Here is a 22215-nt window from a genome sequence, read left to right as displayed (position 1 = left end):
CTGCCCACATATAATAAACCTATTTCTAGTGACAAATTATTATTAATTTATCATTCAAAATGAGAAGTTATAAATTGAATGACGAGGTGAAAAAAAGAAAAGGAGAAGAAATTAATTCTATTAAAGTGGATTGCATCTAGGAACTTTCATTCGTTGCCGTTTTGGAATTTCTATTTTGTGAAACACCAAAAATTCAATTTAACAAATAGAACGCAATTCCCCAAGCAGTAACTCTCGCTCTCGCTACTGACGACCGTGTTGCCATTCGATTAGAAATCTTTTTTCCTTCACTCTTAAAGTTGTATCCTGGACCACGAGACTAAAACGTTTCTTCTTACAGTACCCAAAGAGGCCCACGCAAAAAAGATCAGTATAAAACCAAGATATGCACTACGCGCCATAACACTATTTCAACGACGCGAGAAATTCGCATTCGATAAGGGCTGTAAAAAGAATTGCGCTCGAAAGCGACGCACCCTTTTCGCCTGGAAGGAGGCCGTGGCGCCGTCCCGGGAGATGAGGCCGTCCTTGCGGGAAGGCGTTGATGCAAGACGCGATATGTCACCACCCGCTCCGCGCAGGGCGAAGGAGAATTATGAGCGCTTCAGCGCGCATGCGCGGTCTGCCTGGAAGCGACAACGTTATCGCCCCCCAACAGGGAATCTTGGGAGAACACGATTTTTGCAGAGGAAAACGATTAGCGCTAAACAACCATGAAAAATAAGTTTGCGAACGAATTTGGCGCACGTCTAGGAGGGTCTGTTGGAAAAGGCAAGATTAAACTTCGCAGTGATGTTGAGTGCCTCCCTGGAGAGAATCATGAAGCATATGGAGAGGATTCGGCCCCACGAACATAATCCTCTCGGTTCTCTTATTGGATTCCTTGGGTGGATGTTTTTTTTTGTTAAAATAGATAGTTTCTCCAAAGAGTACTTCCACATCACCGATTTGATCTAATTTAGATACACAATCAAAAGTTTTGATGGAAAAACACTCAAAATTACTGATTTTGACGTTAAATACTGAATAATTCCAAGTTATGCGAGTTTTATAAGTTATACGCATGTCTTAACAGAGATCCAACATAGTACGTCTAGACGTGAAAGTCAAAAAACATAGATAATCGAGAGAATATTAAATTCTAATGTAGGATTTACTTACAATATTTAATGTCAAACTTAGCTACTGTATTGCAATATTATGACCAGAATAATGAAAATCGATAAAATACGGAATTAAGACGATTATTCAAGGATTCTTCAAGGTGCTAATCCGAAGACTACTCGATTTTCAGTAATAAGGTATGTACAATAGCTCAATTCCAGCATAAGAAGAACTTAATTTGAACTTTCCATTTCATTCAAACAGGCCGTATCACATCTGATAGTTTAATTATTATTTATTGGAATTCCTTGCGTATTATTTATTGCTTAGAAGGTAAATCTCCGCCCTAAATATATCTTTAACGTATGATTTTACTTCAAAGGAAGAGATGTCTTATTTTACTACTGCCAAGGGATATGATTTTTATGACTGTCATTGTGAATTATCTTTCTTATGTAACGATTCCCAGGCAATTACTAATGCAAAATGGAATGAGTCTGTCATCACCTTTAACCATGATACATTTCTGCGAACAGTCTTTCAACAATGTCATCAGCATTCACTTCTTGTCAGAGTATGTTGTGTCTACAAAATGTGTTGCAATCTTTAATCTTTGTAAGATAGGTCTTTAGACCTTTATCTCGAAAGAATAGCGATACTTTTTATATACGTTGGGTTTAATGCGGAAAGTATCGAGTTTTTTTAGTATCAAATTTTAGTATCATAGATACGCCCTTCATTGAGAATACTACCATTTTGCGAGTCACATACTGGGGAACCTTCATCAGCCATCAAGCTTTATGAGTTAAAATTCAGTTTTAAAGATCTTCTGTTACCTTCGATACCTCCTTAACGACCACTTGACTTAGGAACGTCGGATCTCAAAGCCCTTCGGTTAAGGACAGAGGTCGATATGACCCACCTCAGGTGTAAGTGCTTCTCCCACAATGGACTTCGTTACTTTTATCCCTGAAAATCCACGTAATTACGTCGGGTGGCTTCAAAAGCTGGAGACTAAGGGAACTTGGATGATATTACAGAAATGTCAAGTAGTGCACCTTGCCGAAGTTCAAATTTTCCCATAACTTGCAACTTCACAAGCTTTTAGACCAACTATGATGATGAACACAAGTACAGTTCAAGCAATAATTTTTTGACCCCATACGAACTTTCATGATATTTTTGTCTTCAAATAATATTCACACTTATTACGTAAATACACCTACTATTTGATGAATAATTGCCTTTCTAATAACGATCGAATAGAGAACTAATCGGAGATTAATCACTAATTGTTGGTAGAATTTGAAATAAATTTATTCAATGATAAATCTTTATCAATCATTAATCGTTGGCATCAAAAAACAATTGGCACACTAATGGGGCTACAATATTTGCATTAAATACTGCAACCCAATTAGTCCTAGTTATTTTGTGATGCTGTTCAAAATTACTGAAAGCTGATTATCAGTGACATCCAAAACTTTTGCAAGGCGTATTTCTTCTTTTGGATCAATAAACCTTAGTATTACAATAAACCAATTTACTCGAACCAATTTAGCGTTCAAAGTTGATAGTAAAAAATACGTTTAAAAAACACTCTCCATCCCGAGAACAGGATAGTGAAAAAGAAACCCACTCTATCTATGTTGTAAATACCATCTCAATAGTGGGATTGAACAAAAAAGCTGAAAACGAAAGCATTTAAGGAGAAATTGAACGAAGGGAAGTTTTTCACATTCGTACACTAAGAAATTCTCATTTATGTCATGGGTGTATTCTTGCAATGAATACATGCTTTCGGGTCGCAAATGTTTCCCAGAAAAACAGAAGAGTGAGATTTCCGAATCACTGAACGCATATTGGCATTAGTCATGTTAAGAGGCAAAGCAACGAAACGCTAATATTGTAGGAATGGATATCCATGGAAATAATGTAGCAGTTGTCCTTTCTTGAGTTTAGTTTCACAGGCTAGATATGTCGGAATGAAAGCCGAAGAATCATAAAAAATAAATAAGAGTTAAGTCTTAAATTTCCAACAATAATAAACTTGAGAAGCCTATCTGTTCAGGAATTTGGTCTGTTCCCAATAAAACATGATACCACTAATATTTGAAAAATATATATTACTCATTGAAACATTTTCCTGCATCAGAATACTGATGCTAGAAAAAATCATTCAAGGGAAGAAAATGGTTGCAAAAGACACGGTTGACCGATTATAATTATTTCTTCTTGGAATTCCTTCTTATTTCTAAATAATCGTCCTAATCCACTGAATAATTAATAAATGAGAGGTCCACACATGACTTTATTACTACTAATAGCAGTTCACCGATAATTGGCCATTTTCTGATGGAGTCAAGTCGATAAGTGAGCACCTTTCAATGCCGTAGTTCTCTATTAACATACTATTTCTTAGATCCACTAAACTTTTCTAACTCGTAAAACTTTGTCTTCACAAAAACCCTTATCTAATGTCTTTTATATTATCCAAAAAGACTTATATTTCCCGTCACTACCTCGCTTATTCAACATTCTCCGTTCTGTCACAATCTTTAACGTCCCACTGCCTCAAAATAATCCCTTCTATCCTCTCATCCTCCCTTTGAATTTCTACCGACAACCTTCATCGATTTTCCTTTCGTCCATTTGTTTCCTCATACTCTTCTCCAAGTCCACATCTCAAATATTTTTAAAATCTAAAATTCTCTTCCTCTATCAACAACGAAGGTTTTGCAAAACAGAAATAATTAATCATTTCAATAATTATTATCGTTATAATTCCATATCAAACTCAATTAACCAAATATTTTCTCTACACCTTAACTCAAGCTACCAGTTATCAACTCCCTCCTCTTTGTAAAAGCTTTTTCAGCTAACACACCACCTTATACGTAAAATGATATGATTATATTCGTCGGCAATACTTATCAAATAACAAATTAAATTTAATCTTGAAATTAGGAGAGAACTCGGTGAAATTCTACATAATATATGACTGCTGACCATTAAATATTTTCGGTTACATTATTCATAGTAATATATATTTCATACAGTTCATTCTAATTCAGGATATTTTGAACTAATGTCACGAGAATAAACGGCAAAAAAGTATATTCTTATTGGAAGATACAGAGCAAAACCATAGTTACAATATTGTATTCAATTTTGAAAGGAATAATTTATTTGAAGGGCAAGATATGCTGAACAGAATATTCACTGGTTTCATCAGGCGACGTCCTTTATGCATCCAATCCTATCGCCACGCACCTGTCAATTACATAATACGACGGAACGCGGTAGATATATCGAAATTTAATTTGCGTGAAAGGCCGTTTTTATGTCCATTTCCTGATCCAATTGACAGTCTCTGGTTCAAGGGTGAAATAGAATGCAAACTGAACACGAAATAAAAAAATACTGATACCATTGAAAATAATATAAACGGTACAAACATTCTCCAAAAAACAATATTACAGACAAGGTCTTCGAACAATGTGTAAAGAGAATACTACAGAAATAATGACGGCACCTCGTATGTTAGACGTTGGGTACCTCGCACGATAATCCCGAGAAATCCCCGAATGATATCCCCGATAACAGGGGATCCTTCCTTTCCTTATTAATGAATAATTGCTACGTATATCTTAATTTAGATGAAAAATGAAAGTTAAAAAAAACAGCTGCATCATACAATTGTTAATTATCATTAAAACCTTTTTAAGTATTCATTTTTAACGTAAAAGTATTTGTGCGAAATTTTACGAAAGCTCCAACGACCATAATAATTGAACAGATCAATTGTAACACATGAAAACTAATAATAATTTCCGTGTACCCAAAATGCGTTCACAAACGTTGAACTCTCCAAATCTGCTGTTTAACCAAGATTAAGATGATAATTCTCCAAGCCTCCCGATATATATACGATAGAAAAATAGAAACTCGACGTCCAACATTTTTCAAAATTGTTGAAAAATTGATCAAAATTTCCCGACCTTTAATCCCTTATCTCCAACGTTCCACATTCAAAAATACCACCCAAACCTTTCTGACGGAATTTCTATGACCACTATCGTAATCATTATTACATATATTTCATGTCTTGACTTCACTCTACTGACAACGGGAAATTTTTATAAAATGAAAATTGTGAAATAAACCCAATCGTAACCGGAGTTACTACATTAGAACTATCCTTCAAGCGAATTAGGTAATAATCCGTCAATTATTTCTCACTGAATATTATAATTTCTCTTTCCGTTACTAGTCTCAAGGGCATGGTGAAATATGAAATTTTCATCCGGAAAGTGACAGAGTGCTTCAAATTATATTTTCCCTCTTGCAGCTATTAATTTCACACTCAGCAATATTTATTTTACCATGAAGTAGTCGCAACGCTGACTCCATCATTTCGGTTAGAACTAATTGAATGCTGGAATAATGAACGAATATAAGGAGGAGGAACTTACCTGAGGAACAAGGTTGGGCGCACCTCTCGCCAGTCCCGCCACCGCCACGGTGTATGCCGAGCAGGTCCCTGCGCTCAGCACGAGACAGTACCTAAGCCTCAGGGGAAGGGCAGCGAAGAGCAGGAAGACCAGGAGCAGGGCCGCAGGCAGGCCGTCCCTCGGAGTTGGGGACGAGTAGAGTGGCGTCGAGGACGAGTCGGAGGTCGACGACGTGGAAGTGGAAGACGTCCCCCCGGCGCCATCCGACGCCGAGTCCTCTAAGGAGCCCACGGAAGAAGCGTCGGGCGACCCGCTCGGTGCCCCCTGTAAGAACAAAGGCGCCAGCAACTGGTAATTGGCCAGGTGCCAGGCCACATGGGGCACGCAGGACCAGGCCCAGGAGAAAATGGCCGAGCCAGAGGATTCGTTGGCGTCGACGGAACTGGAGACGGACGACGGGGGTCTGTGCCTGCCCACCGCCCTCCGTACCCTCGCGGCCAGGGCGGATATCATCTCCCTCGGGGGATTCCCGGGCAGCGGCTTGGATGGAGAGTTGCCGGATATCGGTTTGGCGGGTGAAGAGTGATCCCTCAGGCGCCTCTTCTTCTCCGGTCCGCGCCCCGCTAGTGCTCCGCTCTCCAGGTCGTCCTCGACGTCGTGCCTCTTCGCGACCGCATTCGCCCCACTCAAAAATCCAGCCGTGTTCGGGCAGCATCCCAGACAACCCGCCGCGCCCCCACCGGCATACCTCCTGCACCAGATGAGAAGAGCCGCGTTCGTGAACAGGAATATTCCGGTCAGGACCTTCAACAAACAGAGCCTGAACCCCCAGGTTGGCTCTAGGAATTCTCCAGGGAGGTCCTCCTGGATATCAGCGACTTCGATGGACCCCTGAGACCAGCCGTGGGAGGACATAGCAGCCGCCGCTTCATCCTCTTGCATCTGCACGGTGATCAGGCAGTGAATCCCCAAGAGGATGGAAGCGCATAAGAAACACTGTACGTCCACACGCTTCTGTTTCACGGAGTAAGACTGATAGAGGTGCTCCACTAGGGGGTCCTCGAAGGCGTCCCCGCAAAGACAGAGGGAAGAGAGGGGGCGGCGGGACGGGGCCGAGCCGTCCTCGCCCTCTCCGCCCGCCCCCAGCAGTCGAAGTCCCCGGGGGCCACTCTTAATGGGATTCGGTTCCTCCGTGGTTCCCTGGGCGGCAAAAGACAGAGACCTCTCCGCGAAGGTCTCCTCGATTCCCTTGACCTCTAGTGCCCCATCGACCGCGACACCGCAGGTGGCGCTCGGAGGCGTCACCTCGAAACCCACTTTCACCGAGTCCTCCGCCATTTCCTGAGGCCTCTCGACCTCCAGGTCCACGCGAGGACAATTGACACCCGCACTGACGGTCACTGCACCGTTTCCCGTGTCCTTTCCACCACACACTTCACCGTTGGATGTCCCGGACGGTATACTGTCCACCTTGCACTTGGATCCCCGGCCGTCTACCGCCTCACCTTCGGCCAGCGAGAGCCCTTCGTCCCCACCCATTACGACCACCACTGGACTGTCCCGAGCGGATGCCAAAGAAACAGGACCTCCGTCTGACAGCGACCCCGGAGGAACGCCGTTCTCTTTTAAAGATTCCGACTGGGGGATCGGCACTTGTTCCACCTCCGTATCCTTCTTCTCACCTCCAATACCCTTCAAGTCTCCATCCTCCACCTTGCCTACACAAACCTCTTCCGCCATGTTCAGTGCGTTCGATATCTCAGGGCAACCCTTATTTGAACCCAAGTCAATCACTGAAGAAAACGCTTGATATTTGAACCCTCAGACCTCGAAGCGCTTCAAGGAGTCGCTCTACACCCCATCCACGGCCTTCACTTCTCCTCTCACCTCCCAACCTCCCCTCTTCCTCCATCCCGCCTCCCTACTACTTCCAACGGTAAGGACATGGCATCGAGTTGTCCTCAGTTCTCCTCCCCAACGCTCTGCCTCCCCTTCACCCTCTTACTTCGTCCAGTGCGAAAGAACAACAGTAAAAAAAAAAGAAAGCCGGGAGCGGGACGAAATTCGTGCTTCTTTTGTCTCGTGCCTGGCGAGGAGCAAAGAATGGAGCACAGGTGGAGGGGAAAAAAAGGGTTATGCTGGTGATCTTATTATTTTTTGCATATTTTTTTTCAACTCAGTCCCCTGCGATTGCGGTATTTTGTCGCGAGTCGACCAGCGGTCCGAGCACGGGAGTCCCCTTTAAAAAAGAATTCGCTGTTACGTGGATGTTCGAGGGAGGGAACAGGGAGGGGGAGAGCTCTTGAGGTCAGACGGACGGGACTGACATATTTATAACTCTTTCTCTCTTCCCCTCCCCCCTCCTCTCCTGTGCCTTGAGAGATATGACGAGATAGGATGTCACCTCTGATGCCGTGAGGAGAAAGTTCTCCGCGAATATGTATGCTACAGCGACGATTCCAAAATAACTTCGAAGAGTGATATCCCCTGATGGGTGAGAGTTCCAGTAAATAGATAGTTTCCGAGATGATCTAACCTTCACATTAAATTCCTTCAAATCCTCACTAAAATAAATCCCCCTTTCGTTCTTTTAGATCCCAGAAAAACTAGACGGAAAATACCACGTCCCCAGAAAGTTACTTGAAGAAACTATGGTTTTCTTCCTAAATCAAATTCTTATTAAACCGGGCGATGATAGATTAGCCCCTGGTAAAATTCTACCGATTAAAATGACTGCCACGCGAGTCGAATCGCGTAAGGAAAAAAAATAACCTTAGGGTCCAATTTAAAGCTATTTCCTTCACCTCGGCCAAATATTCTAACTCATCACTTTGACTTTTCTCCAACGCACATAAATTTACCCACAGTAAAGTTTTTTACCGTTAGCATGCGCGCCTGGTGTCTCCAACAAAAAAAAATTCGGAGTGGCCCTGGATTAAAACCTCGACGTCTTCTCGTGGCAGCCGTTTTTGCGGTCATCCATTTCTAGCCGGCAACACCTCGTTTTTTGCCCCACCTACCCTCATCCCCTGGAGAGATATTTTCATTCAAATTGGCGACCCGAGGGCGGGAAAATGCTTTATGCTACAGAAATGTGGGGAGGAGTGCCTCTTACGGAGATTGCATTGGAGTATGGGGTGGGGGGGGGAGAAAATATTCGGCGGACGAAATACAGCCGTTCATCCCCGCCAATTCATCCGCTCAACTTATCTTCCCTAACCAAAAGCTTTCTACATCCGACACCTGACACTCAGTTTACGCTTCCCTTTCCATCTCTTTTTCTCTCTCTCTCTCTCCCCCTCGGGGGGGCCGCGAGGGAAAACGTAGTCCCCAAAATAACAAACAAACTCGACCACCGAAAGCGCGCAGATTCAAACAATAGGATGCAACCACGTGCTGATAATGCACGTCAAAACCGGCGACGGTTAGGGCGGAGGCGTAATCTTCCACTCGATTTTATCTTGTGAACTGCTGAAAGCGATTCTCCCGTCCGGCCTTTGTTTCAACTCGACGCGCGTGGAGGCCAGATCACGCAGAGGTGAGGGATGAACGAATCCAGGGGTCCGATACTTTTTTTGGGGTTAGAGTTAGGGGGGTTGGGGGGGGGGGGTGAAGATGCCCTTCGGGGCCTTTCGGGATTTGGGGTGACTGAAACAATGGTTGTCAATGCGTCACATCGCAAACGAAAGCTGAAATGGAAGTCAATCACCTGGTTCTCCGTCGTCACACAGCTAACACACGCGAGGTTTGCTACTTCAAGTGAAGCAATTTAATCATCATTTGACCAAGGAAAAATATGAGAAGCTTCAAAATTTGAAGAAATAACAATAGCACAATGGGGAACGTCGACGGAAATCAATTTAAATAAATAATGTCTTTTCTATATTCTGCGAATCGTATGGGACTTTCCTAACGATGAAATGAGTATTAAATTATAAATGCCGGGCATTCACTCTCGTTCGATGTCCAACCCTCCTTGCCTTTCTTCACACTTGCAGAACAAAGGATTCCTCCAAGGGTGTCTCTCGGTCAAGGCCTTAAACAAAACACGACCGAATTTTTTATTTTATTTTCGCCTCGTGTCACGTCACAATCGCACTTCACATATCGCCCCCATCGTCACTTGTAGGGGATTAGGAGTAGGACACATATCACTTCAACCACACATCCGAGTCAACCATAGAACTTCATCCGTCATTTTCCCAAAAACAATTCTTGGTTCCTTCGCAATCGTCCACTCTTCCGATTCCCTACAGCTTTTACGACACGCCTTTTTGCGCCAAAATAAAAAAAGTCACCGCGCGTACTTGAGAGCTTTTGTTTTATTTATCTCCTTCCCAAGATCAGTCCACGCGGTTGGTCGGAGAAGAGGGAAAGAAGAGAGGTGGAGGGGATGGAGAGAGAGACAGACAGAGAGCCAGGGCCCACTCCTCTCCTCACGCCGGAAACAAACAAAGGCGCATCACACGCGCGTGTCGGATCGCAGTTTCTTCTTCTCACCAGAGCTGCACTCTCCCGCCAAACGAAACCCCACCTCCAGCTTCTGAATCCCCTCCTCTTGGTCCCTCCGCACGAATCGCCAAGTGCGTCTCCGGATTGGGCCACTGGACCCCGTCCGTCCTCTCAATGACACCAACCAAGCCCTGGATGGATATCACGTCGGAGCAAGACTTTCACTACGTCCGATGGGAGAAAACGCATTAAAAAATAAAGCCTTGTGGAGGAGGAAGGAGTTAATATCACCACAGTACGGCCTCACTGAGTCCTCCACGAAAATAAAAACACGGAACTCTCCCAATTAGCTGCTCCGTCCAAGACCCCGTGCCTAAACAACACTACTCCCAAACCTCTCAGAAGAACTGTCCGCCCGTTGGATTTGGTAAATAGAGCAGGAGTGCGAGGGACACGTCCCGAGGTGTTGGAATGCTCCTTATTCCTGGCCGGCCCTGACCGGATGACGCTTCTCCTCGAGGAGGAACAGATGAAGACCACCTCCTCCTCCCCCTCCACTCAACACGTCGTGGTCGTGGTCCGACGGTGCTTCCGAGAGAGATGAAGAGAAGTAGTGGGAGGGGCGGGAGAGAGACGCACACGGTTAAGATGTGGAGAAAGGGCCCCGTTCCCGCAAGCCTTGCGCCGGCCTGGGAAAACCGATAGGAGCGCGCACACCCCACTCACTCACTCTCTCGCTCCCTCTCCCGCTCTCCGCCAGCTCTCTCTCTCTGCTGCCGGGTCGGCTGGCTGGCTCGCTTCGTGCCAGGGACTGGAGTGATGATGCGGGAGGGCTGGAGGGAGAGAAAGGGTCGAGGGGGTGGCGGAGAGAGAGAGAGAAGTGGGTGAGGAGAGACGGGGTGGGGAATGGGATGGCGGCGCGGGGGAGGGTAGGGAGAGTGTGGAGGGGCGCGCAGGCGGGGAGAGGGTTCTGCGCTTAAGGGAGCGGGGGTGCGGGGACGGAGGGGAAGGGGGAGAGAGGGGTTGTCGAGTCGCGGGAAGCCGAGAGTTCCTCACCTCATCTAAGCTACCCCGAAGGGACGGTGTGGCGCGAAGGGGACTGCCTTGGTTTGTGTGTGCAAGGTGGGGAAATATAGAGGTGCTGGGGGAGAGGAGTTCTGTTGTGAAGGGTTGGGGAATGATGCGAGAAGGAAGCCTGGTTGGAGATAGTTTCCTCATCCGGTTTCTTTTATCTTTCGGTAATAGAGACAAGGATGTCCTCCACCAAACAATAATGTCAATGAAAAGATGGACGAGCGCGAAACTAAGACCGAAATCTTAGTGTTCCCTATGATAATTTCAATTATTAAGATCGGCATGACAGTACAGGAACGTTCACATTATATTTATGTCAAAATTAAAGAGTAATTTACTGTATGAAAATGTTTACTCAATATGAGAGTATTGTCTACTCAATATGAGTTTTCATGTACGCATTAATTCAGAGATTGAAAAGGATTTGAAGAATAAATTCACGAATAGTTTCCACATCGGTTTCCTAATATGACGCTTTTATTAATCGTAGCAGTTGTTTTAATTCACCGCGATGTCCACGGATGTAAATTTACTGATTTATTTCGAATAGCAATAACTTCACGGTATTTTTACTATGGACCAAATACGATTCTTATTGGGAATTCATAACAATATTTCAGATTCTCCGCTAAATGCCCGTGGATAGTGGTATAGGTGGAATTAGCGGACGCAGACAGAGAAATTGCAGTCCATTTTGATATTCCACTCAGTTCCGGCTACTAGTAGAAATTCGGTGCATGGGTTACGCCGCGGAATCGCAGTCACATAATTGTACGATATTATTAAAGACAATTAGCTTTAAACTCAGCCTAGGAACTATCACGGGAAGTGTTTCGAGGGGATTATTGCCCCACGCTGGAGTTTTATCCTGGTTTGTTCGCAGATTTTCCTCATTTCTTCAACCTTTGTTCTCGCACTATATATTTACGTGGATTTTCATCACCCTGGATTTATATCATCCCTGAATGTTTATGCAAACATTAACTCAACAACATCCGGTTTGAGCCTCATAGAAATTGTTTTAATTGCTCAATTTCGATGGAGTTTATCCCTTTTCACGGAAATAATTACATGGAAGCATTTTTTTCCGAGTGAGAAGATAAATTTGCAAGTGCACGCGACTCTAATAAAATAAAAAAGTAGCCATATCTAATTTAGGGCACTTATAAGTCCCCTAACGGCTATGATGAAAGATGAATATGTAATTAATCTCTAATTAATTTATGACGGCATTGAGGAGTGGTAAATCCATATCACCAGATGAACACGACGCAACTATTTTCGACGAAAATATTTCTATAGAGCAGCCTAATGCATAAAATAAACTCATTATGCATTTGCTCATACTTACTCATTAAAAATATAGATAACAAGGAAGCTGAAAAACACGACGTTCTTTCGTTCGTGTTAATTTCTAATGGTACACAAAATGGACGAGTTATACAAGCATATTCTTACGTCTTTTTCATATTTCCCTGCATCATAGCTACATCTACACAATCCACTGTAAATTCATGTGCTGAGGAATTTTTATGTTAAGAAGTACTATCAGATAAGTAGCTTATTTATTCTCTCCCTGACTATAAGTGTTCCCTTCCGAATGTCTCTAGCATACCTGTCACGCTTTTTATCTAAGTTAGTGAGAGAATTGAGAGAAGTAATTAACTTGAATTTTCATCAGGAGTAGCAATTTAGGCAAATATTTTTTTTTAAATCAGCAAATTTTCTTTTAACTTTTTCTGATACCTTAATCATCGTTTTCTCCCATGAATCCCAAATACTTGCCGCGTATTCCAAACTTGCGACATTACCAAAGCAAAAACACCTGCCTCCCGCCTTTCTTTTATTGAATTTGACTAAAACGCGTCTAATGAAACCTAATAACTTCAAAGATGACTCGTATAATCTTCTGATACATGTGATCCATGAAATATCAATGCAAATGTATCACTCAAGTATTCGACCCGTTCGAGCTCCTCTAACCTTTACTTTTTCCTCTTTCACTTTCATTCCAAAGCTTCAATATTGTGCACTTCCAAATGCTTCTAATCCTCTTTCCGTACTCCGATATCTGGTCAGCTTCGCTTGAATATCCCGCAGCCTGTTTGCGAAGTACTTATTTCGCAGTTCTCTCAACTGATATGAAATTGTGTATGCTTAAGAACTTAATAATAGTTCTGAAAAGTTAAGTATGCCAGATATTTTATCTCTAATTTTCCATGGATTGACTTCGGCAAGGGGCTTGCCATATTTACTCAGTAAGGAACTTAGGAAATAGTCATTTCCCTATAACTCAGACTGCAGTCGCCATTTTTCACATAATTTGAAGCATCGTCCTCACCGTCTCTACACTTTTTAATAACCAAATTGCTGTTCCCGAATAGAGGATTCCGCATGCACTCAGAAACATGTGTGCACCTGGTTTTGTAATTGCATGTTATATTAATTAAAGCACATGTTTACAATCCATACGACTCGTGAATAAATCATGGAATAACTAAAACAGTAAACTCCGTTAATAGAAATTATAATTAATTAACATCATGTGTCAAAGTGTAGCATGTTGTTAAATTAGTTCAGGAAAGGAGAGTAACGATTTTTCGTTGACGAACTCTGCTGGCCTCCATTCATTGTATACAGTATACATGGGGTTCGCCAGAGGTTTAATGGGAATGGTATTACAATTTCACTAATTGCTCGTTATTCCGACATATTCTTTTATTCCTTACTTGATAACCTTACTACCTATCGAACAAATTTTAAAACACGCAAAAGTATTTTGCAGCATCCATCCACCTAAGGTAAACCTAATAGGTTTATGAATTGTAAGGTATGGAGTTTATCGACCAGGGTTTCTGGGGGAAATATTGAAAAAGAAAGGAAGGGGTAATTATATTATCTGAAATCATTCAATTAAACGTGTAATAATTGCATCACGACTACTTTGGTTTCGTCAACCTTTTCAATGGTTATCAAGTGAACGGCGTAATATTTACCCTTGCTCTTACACGAAGAAAGACTACAACCACTCTTGTACCCAAAATTTTTAATGAAAATTATGCAATTGAAATGCTACCACATCCAGATTCTCTTCCTTAAAACTACTACGTGCTCAATTTGAATACTACACTGGTGGAAGAAATGCTGCATATCATTTAACGATAGAAATTTCATGAGCAACGACGATTCTCCGCATAATAGAGCTCAAAATGGGTCCATTTCAATGCCGATTGAATCTTAGGAAATAAAAATAAGTCATGGTGGGCTAGCATAGGCGGATTCAATTGGGTATAAAGAGTGAATAGGTCCCCGCATAGAAATTCTAATGATTGAAAAAATTACTATTTTATTCCCTTTACTCGGGTTTTAATATGTATTGAAAGAGACAGGTTTAATTAATAGTATAATTACACAAATAGTTTCAAACATTCGCTAATGGTACAATATTAATAGAAAATAATAAAATAATATTTTTACGCACACATAGCATCTTCCTGCAATACATGATACTCGTAATATTAGGCTATAAAGCACGTCAGGCTGCCAAACAAGCCTTCTAACAACAAATCATCATCTGGAAGTCATGCATAAAAAACAGCTATTACGAAATGTAATGATCATCATCCCTCCCCCTACCATTTCACAATTAGAGTAGTGCTTACTAGCACGTAGCTACTGATCCTGATATGGTGGCTCATACCACTTTGTTTTGATTCTCTGTTGTTTATTCAGCCTTTTATTGCGATCATACCAAACCAGTCTCCATTTTCTGCATACGCGTAAGAATTGCTGAAACTGTTCAGTGGATTATCACCGACGAATTTCAGCAAACATTATTTTTTTGGATATTGATACCACTTGGTCACGAAATAGCAAGTTAGGTTTACGAATATGTTTTCGGAGATAGGGAGTGGGAGAGAATAGTGTTTTTTGTTTTCTTAAGTGTGCTCGTACTACGAGTATTACGAGTAGTCATTGGCCCATGGCGTTTAGAAAAGTTCCTTTCCAACGCTTACCACGGAGTCGCAGAATCTGTCACATGATATTGAAAAGGATTGGGTCGAGACGACGGTCTTTTCTAAAACTTACTTTGTTTCTGATACACCAGGACATTCTGACCACTTTCAGCAGATTAAATTTATTTTCTGCTGAATGCATTTTGTTTCGGTGCAACTTCAACGCTATGCGCTAAGTAAGGGTGGCGTAGAAGGCGATTAGACATTATTGAGATATAGTAGTAGCAGTAATGATATATTTATTTGGGTACGCCGACTGCTAAGGTCATGGAGCACCTGCTACAACCCAATGCGTCATAAGAATGATATAAAACTAATCAAATAAGTGTACTACCAACATTATAATAACATTAAGGCGAGAGACTATACGTGTCTTTCATCACTGGCATGTTACAAGATTGGTAGGAGACGAGATTTTCTTAAAAAAGCTACTGATCGGTTAAGGACATTGGGTTTTCGACTAGAATAGAAACAAGGTCTCCCTCAATTGTCGGCCCACCGCGCTCTGCTCGATAGTAGCAGCAGAGATTTTGCTTAGGGTGCGTCGCCAGCTCAGCTCATTTTGCACATATGGCATATGGTTCAAAACTTCAAATACCTCTTAATAAATAGATGAATAAATACATGCATAAATGCATAAACACGTAATATAACCAATAGCCTAAAAAAATTATGCCGCAGCTGTGTTTTGCTCATTAAGTTTCTCAAAAAAATCGAAACTCTGTTTGAAGAGTCAGGATCATCCGCTAAAATATTCCCCAGATTTTCCTTTATTTTAAAAGTACAGAGTGCGTTCCATGAGAAATGCAATTGAATTCCCCGTACCGCTCCTATTGGTCGGAGTGGGATTGAACCACTCGGAGTAGGTGGAAGGGACGCTAAGCTTACCTCTTAAGCTCTTAAGCTTAAGAGACGAAACCGGTCTCAGTGCTCTCCAAGCCCTGTAAGCGGCAGGACGTCGGTTATTGTAAACCACTCCGCGCCGTCCGTACCACGAAACAAATGGAATAGACGATCGAGCAACGATGCGCGATTACTAAGTTTTGTCCTAAACTGAAAAAATCACTTCAAGAGACTATTAAAATGATTCGTTAGGCTTGTGCAGACTCTGCTCTGTCGTACTCACAAGTTTCGAGGTGGTTAAAGGCCTTAAAGGAGGGCTGGGAAGATATTCACAACGAGCAACGCTCTGGGCAGCCGTCAACCAGAAAAACCGACAACAATATAGCAATTGTTGGTCTCTGACCGTCGATTGAGTATCAAGATGGGTTGCCAATGAACTGAACTTGTCGTCTACTGCTGTGTTTCGCATTGTTACTGAAGATTTAGCGATGAGGAAAGTGTGCGCCAAACTCGTGCCCAAGGTGTTTGCCACAACGCGCTACCAGTCCGCGAGTTCCTGACCAAACACCAAGTGCCAACGCCGCCCCAGCAGATTTCTTTTTTCCCCCTCCGATTTAGGCAGCCTTGAAAGTAACCCGTTTTTGGTCCATAGAAGATATCCAATCAGCCGTGACGAAGACCTGGCGAGAGGTCCCCGAAGACGCCTTCCAGGACGCGTACCGGTCATGGCAGAGTCGCTGGAAAAATGTGTCGAGGCCCAAGTACAGTACTTTGAAAAATTTACAGTGTTGGTGCAAATCTGTTCCATAAATTACTTTACAAAAATAATTGCATTACTTCTGGGACGCACACTATATCTCGTGCCCTCAGGTATTTTTGTTACACTCAGTCAAGATATAATTCAATGTCAGGGGTGGGTCACATTCATCAGAGCTAATTTTCTTTTCTTCCGTAAAGAGGAATGATTGGGTCAGGGCCCAGTGCCCTATCCTGCAGTGTGTGATTACGACCTCTTCCCTCTGACTTTCCTTACAGATGAGGGCCACGCCAATTTCACTGACTTTATCCCTCGAAGCTCATTATTGGTGACGTTCCGCTGCACACCCTTCCACCGGCTAAAGACCGAGTTTCGTTCAGTCGTCTTTAGATCGTCGACAGATACCAACATAGAATCAGTCAAGAGCTTGATCAGTGCTCCCTTCACCACTGTGTCGATTAAAGCTGTGTCCAGACTCGTCATTTAGGCACCTTAATCGTCCGATTTGAGGTGGACGCCATCTTGAAGAGTGTCCAAACTCGTTAGGCAGCGAGTAAGGAGTTTTCCTATCCTTAATTTAAGGTACTAAATTAAAAGAAAGAAATGGGAAAATTTTATAAAATAATGCCGATGAAATGTAAAGTGAACTTGGAACCAAGAAAGAACCATTGCGCGGTTTTGCAACTACATCACAAGCTATCTCAAATATCAAAATACTTATATTCGGATATCATCTGTTTATTTCTCATCTACTACATAAATCGCAGTACTACAGCGTACGGTGTCCAAACTCAAGCTGCCTTTCCATTAGGCACCTAAATGCATTCTCCCTAGTGCCTAACGAGTCTGGACGCAGTTTAAAGGCTAAAAACATTTGCAGGTACTTCACACCAGTGCACGATTGCGAGGGTGTATAGTACATACTCTTTAGATCAGACTACAAAGTTACCCAAGGCGGAGATTTGGGGTAGCAAAACAGGATATACTTCGGGCAGGGTAAAATTGACTCCACGGATAAAAAAAACCATAAACACAGTAATCAACCCGAAGGTCGGTTTAGTAGGTGATGGTAGAGATCACCCAGTACTAAGCCCTATACGGCGTGTTAAATTCACACATCAGGGTAGGGGGGCCAGTCTCTTTCCCTGTGCCGGTTATGGTTTCCCAGGAAGACCTGGTACCCGAAAAATCACTTTAGCTTGGGTGGAGCTGCAGGTGCCCAGAGTGCCTTGCCCGGGAATCGAATCCGGGACCCTCCGGTCAGCAGTCCAACGCTCTACCCACTGGACTACCGCGACCCCTGACTCCACGGATATGATCATTAAGACGAACAGGATTGAGCCTAATGGATTTTTCCGGATGGAAGATGGCAAAACCGAAACGGCTGACTTTATAGCCCACTGTTTGTTGTTATCCCCCGATCTCCAAGCGTCCTTCCACTGGTTTAAAACAGAGTTCTGCAAGGCGACCTTAAGGTCCTCCACAGTTTCCGACGTGGAATCGATCTCCAACTTCCTCAGGGCTTCCTTTGCTGCTTTGTCGGTTTTCTTATTGCCAGTAAATACTACATTGCCAGGAGTTCATTCAAAGGATATCCTGTTGCTCTTTCTCTGAAGAGATAAGAGGGTGGAATGGATCTCCTGAATTATCGGATGCATTGATGAGGGTGCCGATATCATTTGTAACGCGCTCAAGGAGTCCGAGCAGATTAGAAAAGAGCCGTTATTTACTTTTATCTCACTTACATCTATCCTAATTGCAATCAGTTAGGCTGTGAAAACACTGCAAAAACTATTCAGTTTTTCCATCAGGACTCCATGGTAGTGCGGGACCACAGCACAGTTACTTGCAGATTACAACTTCGATCCATCGGTATAGATAGGGACAAAGTTGGAGTGCGATCCGAAGAAGGCACTAAAGATTCGCTGGTTAATTCTAAAAACCGTGGATCAAAAAGAATGTTAAAACATGAGTAGTTAGTGACGGATAAATCTTTACAAGCGAAATTGTCCATCAGAAAGCTCCTACGGATTGCCAACGGAGGCTCCTCTGCGTCAGCATATAGGCTATGGACTGGACTGATCCTGAATGCCCCAGTGGCCAACCGAAACCCGGCGTTGTGGACACCTGCAAAGGGGTCTCAAGTAAGACTCTCGTCCTGACGAGTATACTGTAGAGCCGTAGTCCAATTTTGAACGGTCCAAGTCACGGTACAATAAAAACATGGCAATAGCCATCTGCTCCCCTTGTAGAATGACTTAAAAACCTTAAAACATTGAGGGTTTGACGACACCTCTCGCGTAATACGCGGATATGCTCTCACCAGTTTATTTTGAGTTCAAGGATCATTCCGAGGAAACGGACAGACTCAACAACAGAGAGATACCTGCCCTGCAGGCCTAAAGTTGGTGGAACGTGGTGTCTAAGTAGACGGTGGATATGAACGCATTTCGTTTTCTCTGTGGAGTAAAGGAAGCCAGCCGACCAGTCTCCCAATTTATTTTGTATCAGCTGGACTTGCCTGGAGGCGTTTGCGAGTCAAGTCAACCGGTTAAATATGGCTCGGTCATCCACGAAGAGTGACGCCATTACCGGTGCAGTGGTGCAATCCGTCACGTCGTTGATTGCGATGGCAAATAACGTCACGCTCACCACTGATACCTGAGGTACCCCGTTCTCCTGTATGAAGGATCGGGATAAATACTTAGTAGTCCTTACTTTCAAAGTACGGGTTGCTAATAAAAAGGACCAAAATGCCCCTACATCCGTATTTATGCAACGTGTTTAAAAATTTTTACGCCACCCTCTAACGTCAGCCTTCTCAAGGTCGAAGAATACTGCGACGACGTGTAGGCGTAGTAGAGAGGCTTCCTGGATGAAATTATCAGGGAGCACCAAATGATCCACCGTTGATCTCTCCCACCGAAAACCGCACTGAGCTTCGGAAGGAAGGTGTCGTCTCTCCAAACACCAAACGAGACGACGGTTGACCATTCTTTCAATCAATTTTCACAGGCAACCGGCGAGAGAGATGGGACGATAGCTATTCGGGTCATTTTTTTCTTGCCCTGTTTCGGAATAGGGAGCATTACGGACTCCCGCCAGGAGCTTGGGACAGCACCGTCAATCCACAACTGGTTGAGGGCATTGAGGACCTCCCCTGACGCGGCTTCCGAAAGACTGCGGAGGGAAGCGTTGTGGATTCCGTCCATTCCTGCCCAGGTGTTATGGGAGTCTGTGATGACGGACTTCAGTTCCCAGGGCGAGAAGGGTACATTGTAATCTAACAGTGTTGGACCTACACCGAAATTAAGAGGGACCCTCTCCCATCGCCTCTTTGCGTTTACAAAGTCTGCGTCATAGCCTTCGTCACTGCTGTTGGCCCCGAACTGCTTGGCGAATATGTCGCTTATTTCTAGGGGTGAAGTCATCACCCGTCCAGCTATGAGCAATGGCGAGATGACGAATGACCCCTTGGACCCGGAGATTTTCTTGATTCTGCCCCATACCTGAGCGAGTGAGTTTCTATGGTTGATCGTAGAGACGTAATCAATCCAGAAAGCCGTCTTGGCCTGCTTTACGGCCATTCGAGCTCACGCTTTCAGCCGTCGAAAAAAGGCCAGATTAGTTTCCGTGGGGTCTTTTTTAAATATTCAACAGCCTTGTCCTCATCCGGATCACCCTGTCGTATTCCTCGTTCCACCAAGGGACAGGTGCTCGATTAAGGGTACCGGAGGAACAAGGGACACTTGCGGTAGCTGCCGCTACGAGGGATGAACTTAGTGCATCGACGTTGCGCAGCGCGTCGAAACCAGTGTCGTGTTTATAGGTAAAAAGGCGCTTGAATAGTGGGCCAGTGGGCATAGCTGATGAGCCAATTTTCCGGAAGTTTAAAAAGGTTAGGCGAATTGTCTTCATTGGCATTACGCGAGAGGCGACTAACGCCCATTTAGTCGCCTCCCACGACAAGCACGGATGCTGCGGAAATATTTTCTATCCCCCTACCCGCAGGGATAACCATTCCAAGTTATATTTTGGATAGACGCTGCATAACATTACGACAATAAATTTCTTGGCTCCTCAAAACAAAACACAACCTCACATTGGAAACTAAAATAAATCCTTTATTAATTCCACTTACTTCCTTCCTTTCTTCATTCCATTCAAAAAGCCTATCCTTTTCCTACTCCTCCTTTGCTTGCCATGTTCTCCTCTCTACCAGTCTTCAACATACACGTATATCTACCATTGTACGTCAAAACACATCGTACCCATCCTTCCTGCTTCCTTTGGATTTATCCCATTAATCTCTTATCCTCTACTGCCATTCCTAGCCCTTCAAGCTTTTCTGCCATTTTCATCTTTTCCAGCCTTCTCCACACCCACGTTTCAAAAGCTTCAATCTATGCCCATCATCTTGCATCAACATTTGCACACCATAGAAAGCCATGCTCCTTTTTATAGCGAGTATTTTTTTAACATCCTCACAAAGTCTATGTCTTTTCCCAACTCCTTGTGAAAACTTCTTTGCTCAATGTAATTCTTCTCCTTGTGTCCCTACTCTTTTGACCATTTTGGTACAAAATACTTCCAAGATAGGTAAACTGTATCACCTGCTCATTTATTAACTGCTATTTTAATATTTAAATCAGCTTTCCTCTTTCAAAAACCACACAAACTTTGATTAATTGGCATAGATTCTTTTTCAATTCTTATTGCACTAACACCCCAATGCAGTCTACAATGTTTTCAAAGCTAGATCATCCACAAAATAAATGATTTTATGAATTCTCCACTGACCTTCATATCTCCAGTTCTTGCCAAGCCTCTGACCACTTCCTTTATGTATATGTTGAACAGAATGGATGATGATGAACACACCTGTCATACCTATCTTCTTAACTTTGCCCATCATGATCACTCACACCTGGGCAGTCCAAGACATAGATTGTGGGTAGTCTATCTTGTATTTTCTTAAATGAAGTCATTTCTTCTTCCTGTATCATTATCAACTGCTTTCTCAAAATCTACAAAACAAATACATTCTGATTCTACGTTCCTCTCTATCAGAGACCTCATTACTGCCATGGTGTCAAGTGTACCTCTCCACTTTGTAAATCCAAACTGATTATCCCCTAAGTAATCATTTTCCCTCCTCTCCATCCTCATATGGATGATCCTTATTTTCACATTAGCTGCATGCAAAATCAAACCCTATTTATTGTCCCCACATAGGGCTGCCTTTCCCATTTTGGAATAGAAACTAACACTGATCTGATGAAATCTTTCAGCCAAATTCCTCCCTCGTAAATGTAATGAATTAGTCCTATAAAACTCTTTCTTCCACATTTTCCTATACTTTTAAGTAGTACTGCAGGAATGCTGTCCACCCCCATAGCCCTATTTTTTTACTTTAATTCCTTCAATATTTTTTTATATCACAATCAAGTTTGCATCACCCAACTAATCCCCACTATCATTCCCTCTCACATTGCACAGCTCTAAAATATCTTTA

The 22215-nt window shown here is 43.1% G+C and overlaps 1 protein-coding gene across 1 annotated transcript in view; it reads right to left on the bottom strand.

The window, feature by feature from the left end:
• Ac3 (Adenylate cyclase 3) overlaps positions 1–10809 on the bottom strand; it is a 535594-nt gene extending 524785 nt beyond the window's left edge. Inside the window, exon 1 of the mRNA XM_071598030.1 lies at positions 5580–10809. Within this exon, the coding sequence (XP_071454131.1) occupies positions 5580–7298 (1719 nt within the window). The 5' untranslated portion in view covers positions 7299–10809. The remainder of the gene's footprint in view (positions 1–5579) is intronic.
• Positions 10810–22215: the final 11406 nt, after the last annotated feature.

The sequence above is a fragment of the Hetaerina americana genome, unplaced genomic scaffold, assembly GCF_022747635.1.
Source record: "Hetaerina americana unplaced genomic scaffold, ioHetAmer1.1.p SCAF_9, whole genome shotgun sequence".
In the NCBI taxonomy this organism is placed as follows: Eukaryota; Metazoa; Arthropoda; class Insecta; order Odonata; family Calopterygidae; genus Hetaerina; species Hetaerina americana.
This window is presented reverse-complemented; position numbering and strand designations above follow the sequence as displayed.